Source organism: Euprymna scolopes, chromosome 10 (assembly GCF_053919585.1).
Source record: "Euprymna scolopes isolate OS-2025 chromosome 10, ASM5391958v1, whole genome shotgun sequence".
NCBI classification, from domain to species: domain Eukaryota; kingdom Metazoa; phylum Mollusca; class Cephalopoda; order Sepiida; family Sepiolidae; genus Euprymna; species Euprymna scolopes.
In genome coordinates this window covers 72,652,165-72,679,296 of record NC_136491.1, presented here as the reverse complement: position 1 = coordinate 72,679,296, position 27,132 = coordinate 72,652,165, and the positions used below count along the sequence as shown (strand labels likewise).

General features: G+C 31.2%; 1 protein-coding gene across 1 annotated transcript in view; it reads left to right on the top strand.

Annotated features, from left to right (window-relative positions):
- The window catches only part of LOC145286098 (translocation protein SEC63 homolog), a 63,480-nt gene extending 38,639 nt beyond the window's left edge, over nucleotides 1-24,841 (top strand). The window contains exons 13-19 of the mRNA XM_080134778.1: nucleotides 2,375-2,522; nucleotides 7,042-7,211; nucleotides 12,032-12,256; nucleotides 14,985-15,209; nucleotides 23,267-23,365; nucleotides 24,105-24,209; nucleotides 24,456-24,841. Coding sequence (XP_079990904.1) covers nucleotides 2,375-2,522; nucleotides 7,042-7,211; nucleotides 12,032-12,256; nucleotides 14,985-15,209; nucleotides 23,267-23,365; nucleotides 24,105-24,209; nucleotides 24,456-24,599 — 1,116 coding nt within the window. The 3' untranslated portion in view covers nucleotides 24,600-24,841. The remainder of the gene's footprint in view (nucleotides 1-2,374; nucleotides 2,523-7,041; nucleotides 7,212-12,031; nucleotides 12,257-14,984; nucleotides 15,210-23,266; nucleotides 23,366-24,104; nucleotides 24,210-24,455) is intronic.
- The last annotated feature ends 2,291 nt before the right edge of the window (nucleotides 24,842-27,132 follow it).

The following is a 27,132-nucleotide window of genomic DNA, read 5'->3' as shown; positions in this document are numbered from 1 at the left end:
AGATTACATGTTTATTATTATAGAGACAATTCTCTATCGATTATTATATTGAACTTAATATATAGTAATCGATTATTATATTGAACTTAATATATAGTCATGTAATCGAAACTAAAAAATGTATGTATGACTTAGGTGCCATCAGCTAGAATCGAAACCAAAACTCTCCACCCTTATTTCTTAGCCTCTAATCCACACCCATCCGCACATATATATATATATATATATATATATATATATATATATATATATATATATTGTTTATTTGTTTATTGTTTGCGATACTTTTTGAATGAATCTAATTATTTATACGAAAGTGCATTTTTATCTAAATACAAGTTGGGAATAATTTTCTTTGACCAATTTGGTACCCCCAAATGGGGAGCGGTGTATATATTGTTCTTTTTTTTTTTGTTTGTTTTTAAAATATGATTATCCACTGACACATGTTTTGTCGCCTACAACTCATCAGAGTGGCTGAATCTAGCAAGATTCAAAATCGGTGCAACGTGCATCATCATGTATGCTCTTCACTCCGTCTTTGCTTAGAGTTTGTAGAAGTATTGCCACATCTTCATTGCATATAATACTCTTGTTTTTTGGTATCTCGTTAATTGTTTCAATTTATTTTTTATTTATTTTTTTACGACCTGCATTTATGTTTAAATGTTTAAGCATTTTTAATTCAGTTGTAGTTTATACTAGTTTGTAATTTCATGTTACTTATGTGTAATCCCTCCAGCATTTTGCATCTGAGCAATGTGTCTTGCATGCTTTAACAAAGACTAATTCATCGTCCATAGTCATCTGTTTTGGCCTCAGTTTTTTTATTTATTTTGGCACATCCTTTAGTTAGCATCAGCATCAGGAATGCGAGTTCTCTGCTTTATAATGGAATTCTGCTTTTTTTCTTTTTTTTTCTTTTATTCAGAAAAGTTGAATATTCACTTAAATTGCTAGGGTCTCTCATAGATGCGAATTCTCTTCTTTTTTTATCCCCCCCCCCCCCGTTTTTTAACAAGAAAAAGATCATTTTCCTTTTTATAACAGTTCTCTCTGAAAACTGAAAATGTTATTTTTGCTGTGAATGTCAAGATCACATGCAATTTATGATTGGTTTAGGGGAGTTTGATGACTTTGTTTTGTCAAAGAATGACTTCCTGTTTCTTTTCCTCTGGTGTCTTTCTCCTTATTTTAACTAGCTTAGTTGAAACTAATTAGATTTAATGAAGAAAAAAGAGAAAGGTTGTTTTTTGTCTTGCCCTCTTTCAAAGTACACAAAAGGCTATGCCCCACCCTCACCCCAATCGCCAGGTTGGGAAATTCATTTCAATTTTAGCTTTAAGTTACTGTTGATATTTTCTTTTACAGCTTCATAGCCTGCCATGGTGAGCAATTGTTCATTTAGTTACCGCTTCATTTTTATGATTTTTCCCAAAAATGAGGCTCATTGATTTTTATGGTTGCATAGATAGATGAATTGAAAAACCTTGCTTCATCCAACTCTATGATATGAACCTTGCCCACTTTTTTAAATGATATCTATTCCAATATTGAACAACAACAACCAAAACATTGATTTTAATTGGGTTATTGCTGCTCAGTTTGACATTAGTAATTCCTTAGTTTCTGATGTTTTCTGTCCATAATAATCTATAATGTTATAAGTATTATGGATCGCCTTGGCAACAATCAAAAGGAGACATTTTGTCTTACCACATTTTATTTTTATTTTTACTTTTGGTAAAATTATAAACAAAACAATGTTATATACACACATTTGTAACATTATCATCACAAGTTTTTTTTATTAAAATTATAAAAAAAAGTTTTGCTAATAACCAAAACGTGTTGTATGTGTACATTTCTAACTTTGCTGTCAGTTATTTTTTATTTTTGTTTATTAGAAAAAAAGGGTGTATTTGCAATAATTTTCTTTTTGCTAAAAGTCTAGAAAAAAATTTTTTTTATTATATGTATATTTTTGATTTAAAAGAATTTTATTTACAAACTGCTTTGTTCTGTAAAATTTGAAGATTTATAAAATGAATTTGTTTTTAATATTTAACAAAATATTTGATCAATAATGTATATTTAAAAAAATATTGGATTCTTTGTCCTAAAAATCTTTAATTTACCATAAACAATAACTTTGATGTTAAAACAAAGTGTATCTTTCTGGTTGTCTCAACTCTATTTAATCCAAAATATTAAACACAATTTATTTGCGTGTCTGGTAGAGTTGGCTGATCAACAGCAATCACAAATGCTTGATAGTATTGCATTATTGTTATGTACATTATCTTAATGAATGCGTTTTTCCAACAAGTTTCTAGTAAAAAATAAAACAATAAGTTTTTTTATGTTTTTGTAGAGAAATATTCGTTGCATCCGTGATTTTATAATGATGAAAGAAGAAGAACGTCGGTCAATCCTGCGCTCTTTAACTGATGAAGAATATTTGGATGTCATGGAAGTGTGTGCATCAATGCCTTATATAACATTGGAAATTAAATCAGAAGGTAAGGAATTCCATAAACTCTTAGAAGTTGGAAAGTATTACTGAAATAAATTTAGTTTATTTTTAAGACATCATTTTTAGTCAAGTTCAATTGTGTGCACTAAGTTAAATGCATTTTCAGTTTTTAAGTGAAATTCGAAACGGACAATAATTGATTAAAACTATAGCAAATTATGTTGATTAACCAATGAAAATGTGTCTGACAGAAAATCCGATCAAGAACTGGTGCATACAAAAATATTTTATTAAATAAAATCTAGTTGTTAATGAGTGAGAGTGGGAGGACTTCTGATTGTGAGGAAAACCTCCTCTTTCCTGTAAAATTAAGTAGCGGGTGAGATTATTTATGACAGTGCTCTCCCCAAAGAGGGGGGCTTAAAATATGTAGTCATCCACACACAGTACTGTTTCGTTGTATCAAATATCAGAATAATTATATATATATATATATATATATATATATATATATATATATATATAATAATCTATCTATATATATAAAAGTGAAAATGTATGTGTGTATGTATGTTCGCTTTTCCTCAATGTCCACGAAAGGCTTCTTTCAAAGAAGCGCTTGCTCGCTTCACAACTTCTTAAAACTTTTTATATCATCTATAAATTGTAATATCTCAGAGTTATCCACGGAGCTCGCCTGTCTATTTAATTTTATTGACTTTCAAACGTTAATTATTCCACATTTCCCGCATCGGCATGCGTTACATTCGGTTTTCGGTATAAAAAAAAGCGAAACTCGACTCTAACCACAGGCCGAAAGCCAGTTTGTTCAATGTTGACTTCGTCATATCAGACTGTAGCTTTCATTTCGCTCCTCCTAATAAACAGGGAGCAGATTTTTAAAAACAAACAAACCGATTTATTCACCTCATTCAAAACTGTCCCGCACAAAATAACTGCTGAATACCTATCGCCGTCATGTCAATCAAAAACGCACACCTGTTTTTTTTAAAACACTTTACTATTTTCCAACTGCGCGTCGTCAACACTTCAGGTTTTTTTCACTTAACACGAAAAACATCCGGGCAACGCCGGATACCCCTCGCTAGTATATATATAAAAGCCAAAATGTATGTATGTTTGTGTGTCTGCTAAAAACTTTTGACCGACGGAACAAAAATTCACAAACTTGGTATCATATTAAAGCCCCACCCTCCGGACGACAAATATCGAAAAATTAGCCCAAAAGGACCATCAGAAGTGCGTCAAATGATCGATTTTCTTTGTGACATTTTAATGTTAAACATTACATATTTTTAAATCGATTTATAACTGCCCAAAAAAATACGGGCGCCAACTCTTCTACATAAAGTATACACGGGGTCGTTTATTTTGGGTCAAGTTGTATTTAAAACCCGCTGAGTCATGTCACATGATCTTGACGTCAGCAAGCTCTAATGGCAGTCTGAATTTAAAATTTTAAAATGTTGTTATCGGTAAAAAAAAAATTTAACCCTCATACAAGCTAAACTATGAACTTCTACACTATGACAACGTTACCAAAGTTATTAGCACATTAAAAATACTTAGATACGATAGTTAAACGAAAAATAACAAGCCAAAAATGTGAAGTAAAAAAAAAAAATACGCTTACAAAAAATATTAACAAAGTTTTTACAAAAAAAAAAACAGCCTGACGCCATTTTCTTTTTTAGTAACAGTCTTTAGAGTAAGGAAGACGAAGTGAGAGAGAAAGAGACAGATAGAGAGAGATGTCTAGACAGGAAACGAAATACGTAATTTAATAAACCCTAATGTGAAGTAAAACAAAAAAAATAAAATACTGCTACGTCATCTCGTAACGCTCCCGCGATGACCTCATTTAGTGGCTATCTGTAAATCAAACCTCTTTCACTCGCTGTATAAGCCTTATTTTAACACTATAATCAATTCCTCTTACTCTTGGCCTAGACAGTTAAGTGGTTGGAGTTTGTTTCACCTCCGCGTCAAGGCTCTTGGGTTCAATCCAGCCTCACGACCAAAACTATTTTTTTTCTTTTACATCTTTAGACACGCGGGCAATGTTTCTTTATTTTTTTTTACTTCGCTTATTCTTTAGTTTACTTCCCCCCCCCATACACACAGCGTTTTTTTTTTTGTTTTGTTTTTTCGCTGTTTTTTTTATTTATTTATTTTTTCTTTTGTTTTGTTTTGGTTTTTCCGATTTTTTTAACACCGTTTCAGGGTTATTACTTATCCCCCCCCCCCCATACACACACCTACAAACACCCGGGCAACGCCGGGTACTCCCCCCGCTAGTATAAATGTGTGTGCGTGCGCGTGCGTGCGTGCGTGTGTGCGTGCGTGCGTGTGTGAAAAGACAGTATACATTTGTTTCTACTCCAAGCCTCTCTTTCTCCTTACATCATTTCTGGTTTACGTAATTCCATCCAAATGCTTTTTTTTTTTTTTCTGACGTGACATTTTATATGAAATATTAACATGAATTTAGCAGTTTTGACACTAACCTGAAAAAAAAAAAGAAAATCCAATATCAATAAGATTTTTTTGAAAACGCAATGTTAACAAAATCAAAAAATTGACTAGGATTAATTTTTTTGTGTGTGTATATATATATATATATATATATATATATATATATATATTGTCATCCATATACAGTACTGTTTTGTTGTATCACAATTCATCAGTGCGGCTAGACTAGCACATTTCCCTTAGCCAAAGATTGAAAGTTGGTAGGTTTCCCCATTGGCACCCACAAATGACCTCAACAAATGTCTGTTTCAAACAAACATTCGTCCACCACGTTTATAGTGCTAAAGCTGCTTGTCTTTTTATTTACAAAGAATGAGCCTCACATTTACAGCCAATTAAGTAGCGGGTGAGATTATTTATGACAGTGCTCTCCCCAAAGAGGGGGGCTTAAAATATGTAGTCATCCACACACAGTATTGTTTCGTTGTATCAAATATCAGAATAATTATATATATATATATATATATATATATATCTATAAAGCTAAATGTCTGTGTTTGTCTGGTCACGAATAGGCTTCTATATGGTTGACTATTATAGAAAACTGATCACATATAATGATAGAAGATGTATCGAGACACAAGAATGGGTATGTTTGATCTGGCATAATGATGATTCATTAAAATTGTGGGGTCTTCGTATGCGCCTGGGTCGGCAAAGTATGGAAATAAAAAATTTTAAAATTAAAAAAAAAAGTTTACAAGTGTTTTTGATATAGATGTACATAATACTTTGATAAGTATGTTTTAACTTAAATAGGGATGGTATAATAAAATTGTGGGGTCTGCGTTCATGCCTGGCCTCCATAGAATGGAAATAGGCACAAACTTTAATAAAGACTTTTCATATCTATCTGCATAAGTATAGTTTGATAATTATGTTTCAGTTTGTGGAAATATGGTATAATAAAATTATGGGGTGTTCGTTCATGCCTGACTTCCATAGAATGGAAATATGTCACAAAGTTTAACAAGGTTTTTTAATATAGATCCACAGAATATTGTGATAAGTGTTTCAGTGTGAATGGGTATGGTATAATAAATTATGGGGTTTATCTATTTTATTTTTACTTTCATCATATTTTGCTTTTGTTTTGATACCCTCAAATTCGAAGCTATCTCTTAACAACCCTTCCTTTTCATAACCTATCATACTTTCATAAATCAGAGTCCATTTTCTGCAGGCTGTTTTTGAGCCCAGTCAACGACGAGTACTTTTGCTAGTATATATATATATATATATATATATATATATATATAATTATTCCAGATTAAAGATATTCAAAAGTGATAAGCAATGAATTTAACAAGGCTATTAACAGTGCTGAATAAAAAAAAAAAAAGAAAGCAAGATATACATTTTACATAATCACTACATTGAACATGACAATTTTTTTTTTTTTTGACAGTTGATCAGAGTAACCAATATTGTGAAATAAAATTTGAAAACTGAGTTTAGAAATTAACTTTTTCTAATCACCTGAAGAAGACATTGGTTACTCTAAATGTTCGAAAAATTGCCATGTCTAGTTTAGTGATCATGTAAAATGTTTATTTGAATATAAATAAGTGTGTGTCTATATATATATGTATATGTATACATACAATGCCGATAACGTAGTGGTTAGGAGCCTTGACTGTCATACAGACAGTCGGGTTTCAATCCTAGCGTGAGGTAGTTGCCTGTCTAGCCGTACTGATGAGCTGTGAAACAGCGAAACAGTACTGTATGTGGATGACTACACACACACACACATATATATATATATATATATATATATATAGAAAAATATTATTTAAAATTCTCAAAAACCATTAAAAACCTGTAAAGAAAGTATGCAGAATTTTTAATTATTTGACAAGGAGTACAGATAAAATGGAAAGACCTTATTCCGCAGAATTTTGAAAAATGCAATTCTTCTCATCAGAGGAAAAATAAATTTTCAGATGATTTTATTTATTTACTTTTTTGTTTTGTTTTATTTTATTTATTTATTTTTTTCTCCTCAGTAATTGATGATGATGATTCAACCATCACAGCTGGGTCAATTGTGACTGTAACTGTGAATTTAAAACGAGAAAGCCTTGGTGAACATTATTCAAATTCTCTTACACCTGCTGAGGTTAAAGAAAATCCTGAATACAATCATACTGAAGTAACGGAAGAAACAGAAATGCCGGTAATTCTTCATTCTTCAGATTATCTTTTCAGTCTGCTGTACTTACCCAGCATTGCCCAGGATCCATTTTTTTGTAAATATTTTTATGATCTATAACTACACTTTTTTTTTTATATCTTCAGTGTCTAATCTGAAAGTGAACCTGATTTTGATTTATTAAGATTAAAATAGGTGTAATTAAGAATGAATAATTCGATCATTCATCTGTGTTTAAATTACAATTCAACCTTTTAGTTTTGTTTATAAATTAAAAAAAAAAAAATGAGAAACTAAATTACTAAATTTTGATTGAAAAAAGAAAAGCAAGTAAAGAATAATCATTGTTTCCATTCAATCTCATGGCTGCATATGTAATTTTGAAGCGAGGGTTGCACAACCTCCAGCCATACCACTTTTGAGTCGGCATTGTCTAATTCCAGTGGGAAGGAGAAGTTGAGAACAATTGGAAACTATAGTGAGATAAACGGAATGCACGTACAGTACCTGATATTCTCAAATGATTACCCACTTTAGTACTGACCAAGGTCAATGTCGCTTAAACTTGGCTAATATAAACGTAAACGTAAATTCCATTAACAAAGCTTCTTTCTTAGAACTACACGCCTGTAGAATTCTCTCCTATTTCCCTGGTTTCCAGCTGACTACAATATGGTCATCTTCAAATCCAACGTAAACAAGTTCTTGATTAGCTGTCCCTGTAAGTAATCCAATTTACCAAATTTCCTCTACTAATGATTACTACGATATTGTCTCATTCATTAATCCTCGAGCGAGTGGCCTCCAGGTCTTGATACGTTGTGACTCCTTTGTAAAAAAAAAAAAAAAAAAAAAAAAAAAAAAAATGGGATCTGATGTGTCAACATGATTATGTTGTATGCAAATAATGATAACACTTACTAAAATAAAAAGAGTTATTGCCCTTTAGGTACCTCCAACGTGCGCCACAGTTTTTACCCCCTGTATGTAACTGTAATTAATTTATTATCATCCTAACTGTTTTTACTATTAAAAAGAAGCTTCAAATAAACTGCTAATATTTTAAAAAAAAACTTTTTACAGCTTAGAAAAATAATGAAAATGCGAGACAAAAATCGTGTTTAACATTATCAACGCATTAAAACAGCGTTCCTATGTAGTAATGTGTTTTAAGCCGTTGACACACCTATGTTTTAAAAATCTATCAAAAATCAAATAATAGTTATATTTACCTGAAATTTTCAATATTTATTCATTATTAAATAAACTTACATATTAAAAGTAGATTATTATTTTTTTTTAGTTCTTTTCTCCCCCCATTATATTTCATGTTACAAAAACTGAAAAAAATAAGTGTCGGTCGATAAAAATTTTAACATTTTTTAAAGCTGGAAAGATCAAATAAATAAAAAATAGTTATTTATATATATATATATATATATATATATATATATATATAAAAATCCCATCATTTTTTTCACTTACCTCAAAGTTGGAAATAAAATTGGACATAAAATCATTAATATTATGTTAAAAACAATAAAATGAACAATTTTTCTTGATTTTTTTTTTGTTGTTTTGTCGGTAACATAATTACTCGAATTACAACAAAAAAAAACAAATTCTAAAAAAAATTTTAAAAAGCTTTAAATAATATTAAATTCAAATATTACGTGATATGAAGTTAAAACGGATTTTTTATATTATATAACAGGTTTCCAATATTGAAAAAATATATTCATATAATATAATATATGACTCTTGTAAGGACAAACATTTGGAGATACATGTATCAACAGAACAGGTTAAAATTAATTTTACCGTTTGTCTAGTTCGTTATTAAAAATCTATTTGCTTTACAAAAGGTAAGTCTTATATTATTTTTTATACATTTTTATTGGTCATTTTTTTATTGTACATTTTATTTATTCAGATATTTCTGATAAATTTTTCGTTTAATGTATAAATTTTGAATTCTTTGCAACCTTTTTTTGTATATCTTCAAATCATTAACACGACTACTTGTTTTTCGTAATATATGAGAAATTTTTTGTGGACTTATGCACTTATTTTGCCATTCTAAAATAATAACGTTACTATTTAGAAAGCAATTTCTAACATGGGGAGGGTTGAAACTATTTTGTACTTTCACCTAACAATATGATTAACATATATCGTGTAACTTGAATGTAACTTCTTATTCGTTATTCATGTGATTCATATATTGAATTTTATCACTTAACCAAATACGAATTTGGAACAGACTTTCTGAATAAAAACTTGGTATTTGTATAGAATTAACTTTAATTAAAAAAAAAGAAAAAAAAAAAACAAACTTAAAACATAAAAAAATAAACAACAAAAAAAAATAAACAATATAAAAAAGCTATGAATCATTTCAGCGTGTTATATACAGTGGTGGATTGTATTTTTTTTTTTTAAACAAGCAGATTAATTGATAACCTGTTTTTTCTTGTTCGTTTTTAATACAGTTTAAATGAAAATGTTAAAGAAAAACTATTATAAATAAGTTACATTTTTTATGACAGAACACATTTATTTTTTTATAGAAAAAAAATATACGATTAATAAATAAATAAATGTTCAATTATCAAATTTTTTTAAAATCAATATAATATAAATTTTATAGTGCTAATGTTCTTCCATAGAAATTACAACATTACAACAAACATACGAACTGATGATGTTGTGTTTTTTGTTAAGATTGATGACATAGTACACAACAGTTTGGAGGTGTACCTATTGCCCTTAGCTGATTTTTCTTTTATAGTGATTATTTAAGAATTTCTGCAGAAAAGAAAACTTCCAAATTGGATTTAATATTTCTTTTAATAAATTCTAGCAAAGTATGCAGGGTTTGCACAAACTTGAAAAGTCTTTGAATTTTAACTTTTGCCTTGAAAAGGCTTTATTTCGCTTATAACCTTGAAAAATCCTTAAAAATATGGAAAACGTCCTGAAAATGTTTTGAAAGGCTTTGAAAATTGTATTCTTTATGTCCAGTAAAAATTTGTGTCGAAATATTAAAAATAAAATCAAAATAAATACTATTAAATTACTTTTCAAGTATTAATAAAAACACCATTAAAATACTTTTTAAATACTGAAAATAAAATTGAAATCGATGGCTCCGTTCAGTCTCAAAACAAAAAGGATACCCCTTGTAAGGGCAGCTGCACATGTAATTGTGAGGCAAGGGTTGTGCAATCTCCAACCACAACTCTCCTGAATCAGCACTGGAGAAGTGCAGGACGACTGGCAACAATGCCGAGATAAGTGGAGAGCACATACAGCACCTGGAAGTCCCAAATGGTCACCCATTTAGTACTGACCAGGCTTAACGTTGCTTAATTTCGGTGATCCAGCCGGAACTGGTGGGTCAAGGTGATTATACTAAGAATCAGAAAATTGGAATACATTGTTTTAAAATTGCATAGTAATATTGTGGATACAAACCTCCCTCTATTTTTTGCTTTCATTTAATTTAATTTTTGGTGGGAGAGAAGTAGTGGTGGCCACCATAAATAAAAATGACCCCCTCCCCCTTTCCTTCTGCGGACAGGACTGTCCAATAGCAAATTATCCCCACCCTAAAAAAAATATTGTGACAACCTGAAATAAGACTGACCAGCCCACAAAAAATGGATGAGAGAGTAGCTATCTTGGTTGGAAATTTAAGTTGTAAAGATAGTTAATATTTGAGATGAAATAAAAAGCATTTAAAACTACTTAAAGACACACAAAAAATAATATAAGTAGGTTGCAAAGTAACTTTTATTGGCTATGGTAATATATATTTATATATTTGATTTTTTATCACTTTTTCAAATTGCTGTGGATTGTAAAACAAACCCCAAATTTTGTTTTGAAAACTTAAATTTTGTCTGGCGAAGGCCTTGGAAAACTTCAAAAAGTCCTTGAAAATCTGGTATGTTAGTCTATTATAAATAACATGGTAGAACTATAACAAATGAAAATTTGTGTGTCAGAATCAAAGTTTAATTTGTTAGCTTAAATGCTATCTAGGTCCAAGTTTTAAAACCCAGTTATATATAGGAAAATTGGAGATTTCATTTCAGGGTTTGTTTTGCCTTTGCCATATTCAGCTGGCAAATAGCCGCTTTTTCATTTATCGAAGCATAACATTTTTGCCATTAAGTTTCTTTTAGATGATCAATTTACAGGGTTGTGCCTAAACCAAAACGTAGATTCCATGAACAAAGCTTCTTTCTTAGAACTGCACGCCTGTGGAACTGTCTTCTGTTTGCCTGTTTTCCAGCTGACTACAATTTGATTGTCTTCAAGTCCAATGTAAACAAATTCTTGAACCGTCCCCTTAATAATCCAATTTACCAAATTTCCACTAATAACAATTACTATATTATCCCATTGACTACTGTACACTCAGTAACTCTTATCCTCGAGTGGCCTCCAGGCCTTGATAAGTGGTGCCCCTTATATAAAGAAAAAAGAAAAGGGCCTTATTTCCATGCGAAGTTTCAGCCTGATCGGATAAATAGCTTTTAAGTTATCAATGCTTCTATGGCATAACTTTGCCAATAAAATATGAAAAAATAAGGCCGAGATAATACTTTGGCTCATTCTTGCTTGTCAGAGGGAGGTATGCAGTCTGATGACCTGCTAATGTTCTTGTTTCAATACTGCAATAATTATGGGAGGGCAAGAGTCTTTTCGTTATTTGTACTGCAATGAGAAATGATTTTAAATTATTGAAGTGGAAGGTGAAATAAAACGTCCAGTAAATAAACCTGCATGCGTTCATTGCTTCTGTGTGTAAGTGATTAAATTGTTTTTCTCTGCAGCCTCAAACGACAGATTCTCCGCAAAGGAAACCAAATCGTGTTTGGGAGAAAGACAAGAAAAAGAGGAAGAACAATAAAAAGGCCGCCAAGACGAAGAAGAAAATTAAAGCATCGGCTAGAGGAGCAGCAGCAGCGGCGGCGGCAGCTGCAGCAGCAGCTGCTGCAGCAGCTGCATCTGAGAATAGTGATAAAAAAGTCTGCACAGTTGGTGCCGCCACTGCTGAGGTAAGAATCAATAGAATAACCTTGCACTAATCAACATCTTTTATTGCAACGTATATATTTTTAAAACAATTTTATCATTATATTGACATGAATATGTTTTGTTTTTAAAGATATTATTTTTACCATCAACCAAAATAGGAGACCAATTCTATGAGAGTAGAAAGTGGGATTTGGGTTTACTTTCAGCTGCTTCCTAACTTTTGCTTCTTCTATTTTGTTGGTTAGTCCTTGCATTCCAGGAGAGATGTTTCTGACAGAGGAGGAAGAATTGCTGTTCTTGGCTACTTTTTGACCTTAAAGTAGTATTGATTTGTTTTTTTATATTCAAAAGTAATGGACTAGTGAATTCAACGAGGTTGTTAGATAATGCTCAATAAAAAGAGCTGATAATACTTGTTTATTGTTATATAAACATGCTCACATCCCGCTGCTACAAACAGCCACTTGTTTCAATCAAACAACAGATATCATCAGGCAGCGACTTGACTATTCAAATGTTCAATGAATAAACTGGCTGTTTGTAGCAGCGGGATGTGAGCATGTTTATATAACAATAAACAAGTATATATATATTTCTGTGGAAATGTTCTTTATTCACTTATATTTCTTTTTTATATATACCAATTCTTATTTAAGAAGCTCAATGTAATTACAGAGCATATAAATTGTAAGATGGTCAACATGAAATTTAGAATATAGACTTTTGTCATTTATTCATTATATAAATACATATATAATATATTAAGTTATATATGTGTATATATTTTTATTATGATGAAAAAGGCAAAATGAATATAAACATTGAGGCACTACATTTAGACATACAAATAAATATTATTGAGATCCATTCATTTCATATGAATCAGATTTTTTTTTTTTTTTTTTTTTTATTAGTTTCCTCGATAGCTTTCTAGTTAAAACTATTCCTAAGAAGACATCAGAGAACTTCCAGGAGAGGCCATGTGAAGGTTGCTAATATCCTAATGAAAGTATTTTTGTGGAATTTGAACTCTGCACACCCAGGTTGTCAATCAATGTCATTAACCACTTAGCCACAGTCACTTTCATTTTATTAAAATGAGGATTAATGATTTGGATTATTTTAACTACCTTCCTCATTTTGGTTGTCGTTTTCACAATGTTGCGTCTGATGTAACCTTTGACCTTCTTCAGATGCATCCTGTCGAACTTGGGGAATCTTTGTGTTAATGAATACAAAACTTTGAACTGGACTCGTGGCAATAATGCTTTAAAGTGATAATTAACAATCAGTTCTTAGTGACAGCTTTCTGGAATTTGAAAGATCAAGGTTTAATTTGTTTTCTACACGTAATAATAGCTAAGATTAATATAAAAATTAACACTTCTAATGGTCATGTCTGACAGAACAAGAACAACCTACAGCCATGAATTAAATAATGGGTGCAATTTAAAATTTCATGTAAGTTCCGAATTCAACATAAAAGATTCTCAAGTTCAGAAATATGCATTCCGAAGAAGGTTGGTGGCTTACATCTGACAAAACATTGTGGAAATAACAAGCAAGATGAGAATGGTGGGCTGAATGATAACTCGTTACACCAATGCATGTCTTTCATCACAACATATTTAACTATTTCTGTTGCTTGTAGTTAGAAATGCACACGTGAAATATGATGATTCAAAATGAAAGTAACAGGAAAACTCTTTGATATCTACTTTTGTCTGATCATAAATATTTCTACACCAAAAATTATGGAAAATTATTGAGTAGAATTTTTCAGATTTTCCATTGACACTGACACAGTTTGTGTCTTTAAAAGGGAAAACAAGGGAGATAATCATTGTGTCCATGTCAATGGAGAATCAGAAATATATGAATATACGATAAACCTGATTTATATTTTTCATTAAAATTCTACTCTTTAATTTTCCATATTTATGGTGTCAATATCTACTTTTGCCCTGTATGTATGTATGCGTGTACATATATATATATATATATATATAAAATCAGTTTTCCTGTTAATTTATTTTTACCTGTTATTGGTTATAAATTATTTTGCATTTTTTATGTATGTATAGAAACTGATGTTTTTTTTTTGTTTTTTTCAACAGAAGCAGTTCTTTATTATTTGGATTCTTTGGACTAGTTCTTCCCTTGAGTGTCATTTTTCACAACGTTTCGGTCGATATAACTTCCAACCTTCTTCAGGTTTATCTTGTCGAACACTGAAATGTTTCTGTTGAATTCAAAGAATTTGCATGGAATTTTGAACAGAACCTTTTGTTTACTACACGGAGGTAACATGCTCTCATTTCATCTGGATGGAAGTCAATTCACAACTGTATTTTTTGGTCACCCACACTTCTACAATTGAATTTTTCAAAAAAACAATTATAAATTATTTAGGACCACTAAATCATTGCTGATGGAATGAAAGTATGATACTCCTGTTAAATAAATAAAAGGTTCCATTTGAAATTTTGTGCAGATTTCCAAGTTCGACAGAAACATTTCTGAGTTCAACAAGATATGCCTGAAGAAGGTTGGAGGTTACATCAACTGAAATGTTGTGAAAATGACACTCAAGGTGAGAACATTAGTCCAAATAATACGAATAACAATTCTTCATCTCAAAATTTTAAAAATGCGGAAAAAATTCCTGAAAAAATACTTCTAATGTTACTTTTTTTCTCTTAGAAAGTGACCTAATGGCTTGTTTTGTTTTTTTACTTGTGTTTTTAGAAGAGTTCTGAGAATGGAAAGGCTGACGGTGAAAATGGTTCCGATCACGAAAATGGTTCCGATAACTCTGATTCCCAAGAAGATGCCAAAGAAGCAAATGTTGATACGAGTCATAAAGATGATGATGATGACTGGTCCAAATTTCAAGCAGAAATGAAAAAAGAAACCATTTTGGAAACAAAATCAAAGGAAAGCCATATTGTCCATTGTCCATATTTTCCTCTGGTAAGAAATCAATTATTATTCACTCATTTTTTATTTCAGATTCAAAATTTACTTTTATTTTTTTCATATATGTGATGTAATGGTTGTTTTCATCATAAACCTTGAACTATTTAACATGGAAATCCTTCTGATTGGTGCCTTGATATTTGGCTTTAAATTGTTGCTTTAAAATTTTTCTAAATATCTTGTAACAGCATTCTAAATGAATTCAACTTCTCAAGGTGGTTCACACACGAATTGGTAGCTGAGTCCAATGTAGTTTAGCCATTCCCAATTCTATGGATAAATGCTAAAAACAGGGAGACCAGCTACCAGTGTGATACTATGAAGGTGACCCATGAATCCCCAAGTGCTGAGGGGGGAACAATAGATAGAAAGTCTCATACAAATGTACAATGAAATAGGAAGTAGCAAACAATGAATCTATAGGTATTTTTAAATCGAGCTTTTTAGATTTGACAATGACAATAGAAGTCTACAGAACAGAAGGGTAGTTTCCGAGTGGCCGGGGGCGACTTCAGATACCGACACAGAAGACAGTTGATATCGAGCTACCTGTTGCGACGGATGGGAGCTGGTATCGACAATGGTTGGACAGTTTTTAGAACTAACTGCAAAACAGAGATAGAGACAAATTGCGACTGACAGACGAAAGTAACATCGATAGAACGGGGGGGGGGCACACATATTCACAAGTACAACCGTAAAATATATGCGAAACATTGGTGTTGTTTTTCCTTTCTTTGTTTCACAACTTATTTTACTTCCACTTTGTGACCCGCGGGCGTTCTATCAGCAGCCACCAGTGTAAACCAAAAGATGATACGGCCAACGAGAACGATGAAGAGATGGAGGTAGTAAACCACGGTACACAACTATGGGGTCGGCAGCTTGTCGAAGGGAAGGCCCCGTGTAATTCATGTCTTCAATTAACAACCTTTGTGCTTATTCCAATCAGAATAGAACCACTAATTTGCAAATGAATTCTTGCTCAAACTGTCAGCGAAATATCAGTTTTTGTTTTATTTAACTTCAATCAAAGTTCTCAGATAAGCCATCACTTCATAGAGACTAACAGTTCATCTCTATGCGAGATATATATTCGAATGTTCCATTAAAGTTCTTCTTTACGTCTCAAGTGTTGAGTTAGTAAAGAAGTTAAGAATATTAATTTTCATCTGCCCAATTGACCATTTAAATATTTTATAGTATACATTTTTGCAGTGTTTTTGTCTTTGCCGGATTCCAGAACAAGCATTCATCTACTCTGGTGGAGTATCCAGCCTTGTGAGGTAACATCACTTGGAGATGGTGCACCATTCCTTGTAAAAACCAGTGTAGGTTAGCCATACCAAGGAAATCTTATTTGAGCTGCGAATACTGTGTGATTTTAAATATTTAGTCAGGGTTTATGTGTAGAGAGAAGTATTCTCATGCCAGGTTGTTCTGACAAACCCCTATATGGAGGAGACACTCGAGGATAGTTTTCAGTAGGCATTCAAGTTCTTTTCTTTTCTCATTTTATTTTACTTCAATTGAAGTTCTCAGAAATCAAGGGACCCCTTCCTGAGGCTAACACTTGGTCTCTATATGAGGTATGCAGATATTCAAATATTCCATTAAAGTTCTTTACATCTCAAACACTGAGTTAGTAAAGAATCTGGAAATATAATTTTCCTCTCTCCAATTGGCCATTTAAATAAGTTATAGTATATTTTTTTGTGGTCTCTTGGTCTTACTGGATTCCAGGACAATATTTCTCTTATTCCAGTTTTGTGCTGTTACTTGAAGTGACATCACTTGGAGAAGGTGCATCATTCCTCATAAAAAAAAAAAAAAAACTAGTAAAGGTTAGCCATACTAAGGAGATCTCTGGGTTGTGAATACTCTATGATTTTGAATATTTAGTCAGGGTTTACGTGTAAGGAAATGTATCCTCATGCCAGGTTGTTCTGACAAACAACTCCTGTACAGAGAAACCTTGTTCAAGTTCTCTCGTGTTTAGTAGGCATTTAAGAGTCTCCTTTATGCCATGGTATGGCATCTTGCACATATGGTACAGTTTGGGATTTGGTCGGAGAGGTGTCACAAGATTGTTGAACAGTTTGTGGAGCTGGTAAAACTGGATTGAATAGTAGGGAATTAATCTTGTTTGCCTACAAAAATATTGCCAATATGCATGAACAATCTGATTACCTCTACCAAACTCTCTTCCTATCTGTTTTTTGTGCAAAATTGATCTTGCTGGATAGGTCAGGTGTGAATGCAAGTCTAGTACTAAACCAAGCCCGAAAGTCAATCTACGTCTCGATTACTGACAATGGCTTTTGAATATAGAAGAGAACTATTCTTTGCGACCAAGATTCAAATCTCAAAATCCTTTCCATATCTCAAACAGAAATCTAGGTAGCGTATGTTTCAGAATCTGACAGCTTCTGGTTGCTTGCACCTCTGTATTTGTGTGGTATGTTAGAAATCCAAAAAGTGTCTACACCAGTAATCAGCAGCTCTTGGTTTCTTGTCCTTCTATGTCTGTAGATAATCTGCGAGATGGACAGTGATGACTGAGAACATGCATTGCATAGATAGAAATAATGTGTGAATGATGCGATGGATTTTTAATGTAAGTCTTAAAGACAGGCTTAGATCTGATGACCTCAGAGGAGGATTAAATCTTGGAGAGTGCAGGGTGATGTGTGCAGAAAAAGCGATTTTGCTAGTAAAACCATGTTGAAAGCATTAATAAATTATTAATAACAGCTGAACTGTTTCGCAGTAACTTGTACAACTTCAAATTATTCCACTTAGTTTTTTTTTTTTAATATCCTAAAAAAGACTGTACATGTACACAAATTCTGTAGAACAACTAACATTAACATTAACAACTAACATTAACATTAACAACTAACATTAACATTAACAACTAACATTAACATTAACAACTAACATTAACATTAACAACTAATATTAACATTAACAACTAACATTAACATTAACAAGAAATTTCAGAAGAAAATAACTTGTGTAATATGTTCCTAGCCATGAAATGTGAACCGTGTGGATTTTCTAAAGAGTTTATAATGCTTTGACAAAAGATATCTGAAGATGATACAAAGCTGGGTGAAATGCTAACATGACAACTTCATAAAACAGTTCAAAACATTTTGAATTGTCAAGATCTGCAACTACATCAACTATATAACCGTAAAACTCTTGATCTTGTAATGAGCAACCAAGAGCTGCTGATTACTGGAGTAGACACTCTTTGGATTTCCAACATACTACACAAACCCAGAGGTGTTTGTTTGCTTTTTACTATGCACATTTTTCATCTGTAAATGAATTTTTAGACAATGAGCGGAAGGGCGAACAACATAAATAAATTGCAGATAAGTAGTGGAAAAAACGAATGACATAAATTTTTAACGATACAAAAGAAGAAAGTGAATAGAAGGGAAATCTATTATAATGGCACAAGTTTTGTAAATATGCATGTTTGACTGCAGCTGCTGATCTATTTACATGTTTATTAAAACTGTGTGTCTTGTTTGTTTATCTCTGTACAGAGTGGATGATGTCATCTTTTTTGTGAGATCATCCATTAAAATAAAGGTGGGGGATAACCGTGCACAGTGGATGATGTCACAAAATTATGACATCATTCATCAAACAAATGAGAGCTGGGAGGAAGAAATCCTTTGATGTTTTATCTCAAGAGCTTGTAATCTTTTAGGTGTAGTTTACTATTGGTAGTCTATGGATGTGTATGTTTGAAAGCAGCAACAGCTATAACTGCTGTAAAAATGGCACTCAAGATGTGGGGATAACCAAAATTCTGATGTTATCTTGCATGCTTGTTTGTAACCGTATACACGTTTCATTTGTACATGAATGTTTTAGAAGGTGAGAGGTAGAGTGAATCGCATAAAAATCAAATGATAAAAGAAATAGTGTGAGGAGGCGAATAATGTAAATAATGAGGGCAGTCAAAGAAAAACTGAAATATAGGCACAAGTGCATTATAATCAATGGAAGAAAAGATTCAGCAAATATTAAATGTTATCAAATGCAAAAAAAGTTACTTTCTATCGACGTGCATAATTTTAATTTTTTTTTTTTTCGAAAGTGTTTTATAGTTTGATTCATTTTAATATAAAATTTCACCCCAATCATCTTTCATGAGAATGATAAATCAAAGTGTCTTCTGACACTTTTCCAAAACCACCAAAGTTTGATTAAATTTTTTATTTATGTAATTTTCTCCTTCCAATTATGGAGGAAAGCAAATTTTTATTACATTTAAAATGGTTATCTGTTGTATATTTGTTTTTTCACCCCAAAAGATTAAAAGCCAATCAATTCAAATTTGTTGATTTTCAGAAAACCGTCTGTCTGCCATACTGAAATGTAGCTCTACCGATAGATGATTTTGAACAAAATCTGATATTGAAAGGTGCTTCTATATTAAATGAACGAATATTGAATTTCAAGTAAAACAAATGTCATGATGCAGATGGTAATATCTGAAAATTATGAAAAACAGAAAGGTAGAAAAATAACACTGTACAACAAATTTGAATTGAAAAAAAAGTACAAGACATATAAGACCTGTTTCGGTGTAAGAAAAGTATGCTGATTCCAAATCTGACATTTATTTCTCTGGATTAGGTACCATTTTCATGTACTTTATTATTAATTATTTTGAAAAAAAAACACTGAATTCACCAGTTTAAACAACATTTGTCCTCTTAACTCTTTTGTGTAGAGTGTCATCATCCTTTTTTAAAATTCCAGCAGTAGTCTGCCAACATACCAGTGTTCCATTTTCCTTTAAAACATTTTTCTATTAATGAAATATCTTGATGGAACCTTCGCCATGTTCATCACTCACATGGCCAAGATTCTCAGCAAAAAAATCCAAATGAGAGTGGAGCACATGAACTTTTAGAGACATGTTACATCCCATATCATGAAAATGATGCAATAGATCATTCACAACTTGCACATAGTCTTCTGAACGATGTTTTCCCAGGAAGTTATCACAAACTTTCTTGAATGACTCAAAGGCACATTTTTCTTTTCTCGTGAGATGTGTGTTAAAAGTTTCATCAAGAACAATTTTTCGAATTTGGGGACCTATGAAGATACATTCTTTTATTTTAGCTCGACTTAATGAAGGAAACTTTTCTGCAAGATATGCAAATGCCAAGGAATCCTTGTCTAGTGCTTTCACAAACTGCTTGAACAAACCGAGTTTAATATGCAAAGGTGGTAAATGGATTCTATCACTTTGCAGAAGTGGTTTGTGTTTGATGTTATGTTTTCCTTGCTCAATTTCATCTCTAGCAGGCCAGTGCTTGCGTACATAGTGTTCAGCTCTTGCTCTAGAGTCCCATAAGCACAAGAAGCAACAAAATTGAGTATAGCCTGGCTATAACCTTGAAATCTGCACAAATATGCCATTTATGGACTTCATAATGTATGCTTGCTAAAATTGTTTTTAAATTTTCATATGATTCTTTTATGGTTGTGCTGTAAGCTATAGGAACAGATGGCAGGGTGTTCCCATTGTGAAGCAAAACAGCTTTTATGCTTTCCTTGGATGCATCTAAGAAAAGTCGCCAGTTGGTGTTATCATATTGTATTTCCAGCTGTTCAAAAAGTCCAACAATGTCATTGCAGAAGCATAAATCATCTGTCAAAGTGAACAAAACATGCAAGTTTTGTGCACGTTTTCTGTACAATGTTATTTTCACATCTTTTCTAAGAAGATTTCGTTCTTTAAGCCTTGATGCAAGAAGTTCACTTTTGTCTTTGGTTAAATAAAGATCTCTGCACAAGTCATTTAGAGCATCTTGAGAAAATAGTATTGGTTTATTATTGCTTTCTGAATTAGAAAATTCTACTGTTTCATCACTGTAATGTTCATCCCCACTGCTTGAACTCCACATTTCCTGATCAGGGGGTTTTGGTACAGGTAATTCTTTTGAGTGCTGAACTGGGCGCATTGCTGATTGCAAATTTGGGTAAACAATGTGTTTCTTTTTTTTTTTTTTTTTGCTGTTGTACAGCCCGTATAGTCTTGCTGACAAAAATAGCAATCATTAGAATGATCTTTCTGCTCTCACCAAATCATTGGCACACCAAACTTCATGTGAACATTCTTTTTTGCATACCATGCGCTCAATGTTTTCACACATGTAAGGCAACAGGCATGAGGAGCCCATGACTTGTCTTGGTCTCCTATATCAAAATGAAAGTACGCCTTGTACAATTTCTTGATATGGCTGGTAATGCTGCGCCTTTCTTTAGCAAATGTTAATTCGCCACATATGTAGCAGAATTTGCTTGGATCATTTTTGCACTGTCTTGAAGTCATCGTCAAAGCCTATACTGCATCTAAAGAATAAAGACAAGAAAAAAAGTAAATTGTTTTATAAAGAAAAATAAGGATTCCATAATGTGAACATGTTAAGCCATTATAAACGCCCACTAGCAAGTTATTAGATTCTTTCGTACATAAAGTAAGGGGTTGATAAAATTTCATTTCTATTTTTTGCATTTAATTTAGTAAATTTTCAGAAAAGAATGTATAAAATGCCCCTTTATGTTTAAAACATTAAAATACACAATAATCCGGTCTTTATTGTAGTTTTTAGTTAAAAAATACTTTATTAAATGGATATCTATTTTTAACCCTCAGATTTTTTCTGGTGCCCTACAAATAAGGTTCTTAGGCAGGTTTTAGCTTCTTTTCCTTGATTTTTTTAGCCTACATTAAAAAATGCCTTTCTTGACGAATACCATGGCTTTTCGGAAAGTGGTGAACACCAAACCATGTGCTACAGCATTATGTTTTTACTTTTGAAAAAATTAGCCCTTGGTCTAGAAAATATTATGCTAACCAAGCTAGCTCTGTCATCTAGCTCTCTTAAATCTGGAAAAATAGCTCATTTCGGCTGACTTTAGCAAATAAATGATTCAAATAAATGATTTAACAAATAATGTACATAATATGTGTATATTAAACTGTGTTTTTTTCTTAAGATTTATAATTTAATACACATAATATGTGACTGCAAAGTCGTCAGTAACCCATTTTTGACGTTTTTACTGAAATTTACGACTGTGGCAATTTTGTACAAATTATACCTAATTCAACAAAAAGAAAGCCAGAAATAAAATTTCCACGTTACTAGGTATACAAAAATTGCTGCAGATATCCTGTACTTTTTTTAGTGTTGCACAGTGTAATTATTAATGAAAAAGGAAATTTGTGAAATGAAGCGAAATCACTATATTACGCTTACTAAAAGAGATAAGTTGACAGGGGAGATAATTAAGTTCTGTTGTTTACTAAAAGAGATAAGATGACAGGGGAGATAATTAAGTTCTGTTGTTTACTAAAAGAGATAAGTTGACAGGGGAGATAATTAAGTTCTGTTTACATCACATGAATTCAAAATGTTGAACAAATTTTATTCATCTAAACTTTATCGAAAACTGTTTTTCATTAATAATTATTTTTCTGCCTTATCGTTTTCCATAATTTTTTGATATGTTACTATTTGCAACATGACAATTATGTAGGTACCATTTGTTTTACTTTAAAATTTAATCTTTTTATTTTTGAATTTTGTTTGTTTTATATAGAAGCACCTCAAAACGTTTTCAAACACTTTAAAACACACAAATAACTATGCAAGTAAGTAAAAAAAAACTGCAGAGAACATGCAACGTTTTATGTTCCATTGAAAACTGAACAAGTAATTTTTTTATAATCTGAAAATTTGGAGCTTATGAGCATTTAATGCTAAAGAAATTAAAGCTAGAATTTTTGTTTGTTATCAAAATTTGATCAATTTCAAGGGAAATATAAAATATAACTCGGTTGTCTTAATTTTTTTTTTCTTTTCATTCTTTCATTTGAACATTGTTTTTTCTTTATTTTAGATTAAGTCATTGTTTGTAATATAATTACAAAATGTAAAACAACAGTTGATCCCCCCTCCCCCAATTTGGAGGTTTTAATTGTTTGTTTTCAAATATTTTTTTAGGAAAAGCAAGAATGCTGGTGGTTATACATAGCTGACAGGAAAAACCGAATGCTTATATCTGCTCCTATGTACATTTCTAGTTTAAAATATGAAGATACAGTAAGTTTGTTCGCATCAGTTTTATTTAATTTTGTTTTCTTTGAAAAATGTCAATTTAATTCAGTATTAAAAAAAACGAAACAAAGAATAAACAATTTGATTTTTTTTTTTTTCTGATCAATATTTCAAGCAATTTATAGAAAAAAAAACATGTAAATGTGTAAATTAAAAGAAATTCAAGTGCAATAAATTATTAGTCTCTCCCCTCCTACCCCTCCCAATTTTATTCCACTTCTCCCCTCTCTTTACTCTAACATTCACTTTTATATATTTGTTCTTGATCTCATATTTTCATAAAGTTTTCCTATATCAAATAAATATCAACTTTTATAATTTCACAATAAAACGATTTGATTTTACTTTTTAGTAAAAAAAAAAAAAAAAATGCTTCCTATCAATCAAATCTTAAATTAAGAATGTGGCGTAGCCTTGATTGTCAACACTGATATTCATGATATTGTAAATCACAATAATAACTTTGATATTTTCATCCTTTTGTAAGTTAAGTTGTTCCTTTTGATTTTTTTTTTTTTTTTTTTTTTCCCCAAAAGGCTGTCACATGATTAAACTAACCGACAAGTTAAATGAAACTTAACCTGACTCAACATCATACTCCCATCAGTCACAACATATAACCCAGTGTACCTGGTCAATCTTTTTTAAACTCTATTAGTACCAACTAATACTCAACAAAACACAATGGCAAATCATTTGTAACATTTTGTTTTTCTTCTTACAGGTTGAATTAAAATTCTCTGCTCCTAGGAAAGCCGGCCATTATCACTATTCAGTATACCTTCGATCCGATTCATACCTTGACTCTGACCAAGTACATGCTTTAAAGGTTAGATTGTCCTTTTTACTTCAGATTATTACTAATACTGCATGCATACTCTGCTTATCAATATTTTTTTTTTACTTTTTCTTATACTCTTTTTTTTTCTTTTTTTTTTTTTTAACTTTTTTTTTGTATACTCCAACTACTTCCAAAAGGATGAATGCTTACAAACTTGTAAAGTTGAAAATATTTTTGGATAATTGTTTTCTTAGAAAAATAATTTGGAAATGTTTTCTTCTTGTCTCCTTGCAGCTTGATGTAAAACAAGCGAAAATCATTGAGGATCATCCACAATGGGAGATTTCCGATGATGACGACGATGATGACAAGAAGGAAGAAGAAGCCAGTGAAGATTCAGATTATTCCACAGACAATGAGGAATCCGAGTCAGACTAGAATCCTTCAAATGATCAGTGATTGTAATTCTTTTGCACTAAGTGTGAAATATTATTATTTACACCATATTTCACACATTATTGGATGTAACATAAACTTTCAAGTATAAAATAGCAGAAGAAATCATCAATTTATGGAAACTTTTTTTTTTTTTGAAAGGCAATGTTGGCATTTTTTTTTTTTTTGCTCATGGTTGTTACTCTAAACATTAAATTATCAAGATAATAAATTTTTTAAAAATCTCCCTTGATTTTATTTAAATATTTTTTTTTTCTCTTTCAACCATCTGCCATAAACTTGTTAAATAATAAGATTGCAAAAAGAGCCAGCAATTCCTTTTGAAAGACATTTACTTAAAAGCGTTGTTATTTATGAACTATCCTGCCAATCCATGAAGTCCTTGCGATCCGTACTAATATTGCGTTTGTTAAATTTGATGATACCATCTTTTTCTGTTAAACTCATAAGATATATGACAAAAAACTTGCAAATTTTTTTATTTATTTATTTATTTTTTTTTTTTTACTCTGGAATAATTGCAAATGTCTCCTCTTTCGTTTCTTAGAGAATTTGTTAGGAATTTGATCAAGATTAAACAAATCTGCTTTACTTTTCTATTTCAAGTGTGATGATATCAGCAAAGAAATTTTCAATTCAGATTGTCATTATTAATTTTTTTTCTTTCTCTTTAAAAGAATATCCGAAAATGAGGTTTGAAATTATTAAAAAAAAAAAAAAAAATGAAACTCCAAAAATATATTTGAGAATTGCTGGGAAAATGTCTACTTCAAATTCTTTTTATGTAAATTTTTGATGAGATTCTGAAAGGATAATGTCTGAATAAAAAAACATAACAAAACTGATACTTGTGCATTATAATTGGATATTAAAAAAATGTATTTAAAGTAAAAACACTATTCTGTAAATTATTTTGAAATTTTGAGTAAAAATTCTAAAAATTCTGAAAGATGATTACAAAAAAGAGTAAAATTTATAAAATAATGCAGTTTTAGCAGTTTAGTCTATTATTGCCAATTCAGTATGAGAAATTGATTTATCTCCCTTTATAACGTTATTGCTGCATTTTAACTGACTAAATATTGTATACAAAAGTTTCACAAAGAAAAGAAATTTGGCTCAAGTTTTTTCAGTTAAAATGAAAGACATTTATTAACAATTGTTTCATCACCAAACCACTGACACATAATTTTCCAAGCCAGTGACGATATGGACACATTTCTGCTTTTCCTCTTGGACGTCAATTAAGTTTTTCAGTCTGCAGCTACAACCAGCTGCTATGTCTGCAGCTTGTCCCACAGCATACGGTTGTCAGACAATTTTGTTAAACATTTGGAAGACTCCAGCGTCTTGCATCTTGTTTTAAAAGTTCTTATGCCATCACTTGGTTTAAAAAAAATGCTCTTGTCTCGACACGTTTGTTTTTCTTTTTTCTTCCTACGCTGTGACGTGTCACCTCGCACCATGGCTTGGTCATTCGTATATGTCGAGATGCTGCTACATACGTGTTAATGGCAGGTCAATAATGTTTTTTGTAAAAAAAATAGTTTTAATAGATCTTTTTATGTCATTTTTTTTACTAATTTCAACATGACACATAATTACATAATGTTTTTTTATTTAAAATGCATTTCTTTATTTTATTTCTTTATTTTTTTATTTAGATATCCAATTATATTGCATAAGCACAACAAAAAATTTTTTTATTAATCCTATAAATTTTTGGAAGTGGGGTGCTATAAATGCCTTAGATTTTGAAGTGACTTTTTTGAGATTATTCAAGATTTTTTTAAATACTAGAATAATAAGGAAGACTTGAATTTACTTTTTTTTCTGTGGAATGTGTCTACTAATGTAACTTTAAAGAATATAAGGTCCCGGTAAAACAATGAAATCCTTTCTTTTTTTTTTTTTTTTTTTCGTTCATATTTCAAAACAAAAATACTTCTTTTTGAAATGAAGAAAGAAATATTTTTGTGTGAAAACACTCTGATATGGTTTTAAAATATCTCCTTCATTTAAAATGATGTTAAATTGTTTTCTTTTTTTTTTTAAATTGTTTGTAAGACTTTCAGAAGTGGCTGTAATGATTCATTAAGTTAGAGAGGAGCATAAGAATCATTTGTCTTCACGAATTTTGGCAGTTGAAAGCATAAAAACGTTCAAGTGAGGGAAGATTTCTCCCTTAATTTATTATTGTTCATAACAAACATCTCAACTATATCTCAAATATATATTACCACTAAAACCAGTTAAACTTAAGTGCAAATTGTAGTTCTGTGTTAACAAAAACATCTTTCATTTTGCAAGGGATTACAACCATAACCGATACTAGTCCACTTTTGAGATATTAGTGTATAAACAACCTAACCTTGTGTCATTTTCCTTGGATTCCTTCGCATATTGATTGAAGAGGATCCAAAATTCCCAAAAGAGACCAAAGAAAATAGAACATTCCACTGTCTTTTTGTTTTGAAGAAAACAAAAGCTCCCTACATCTCAGTAGGATTATTCT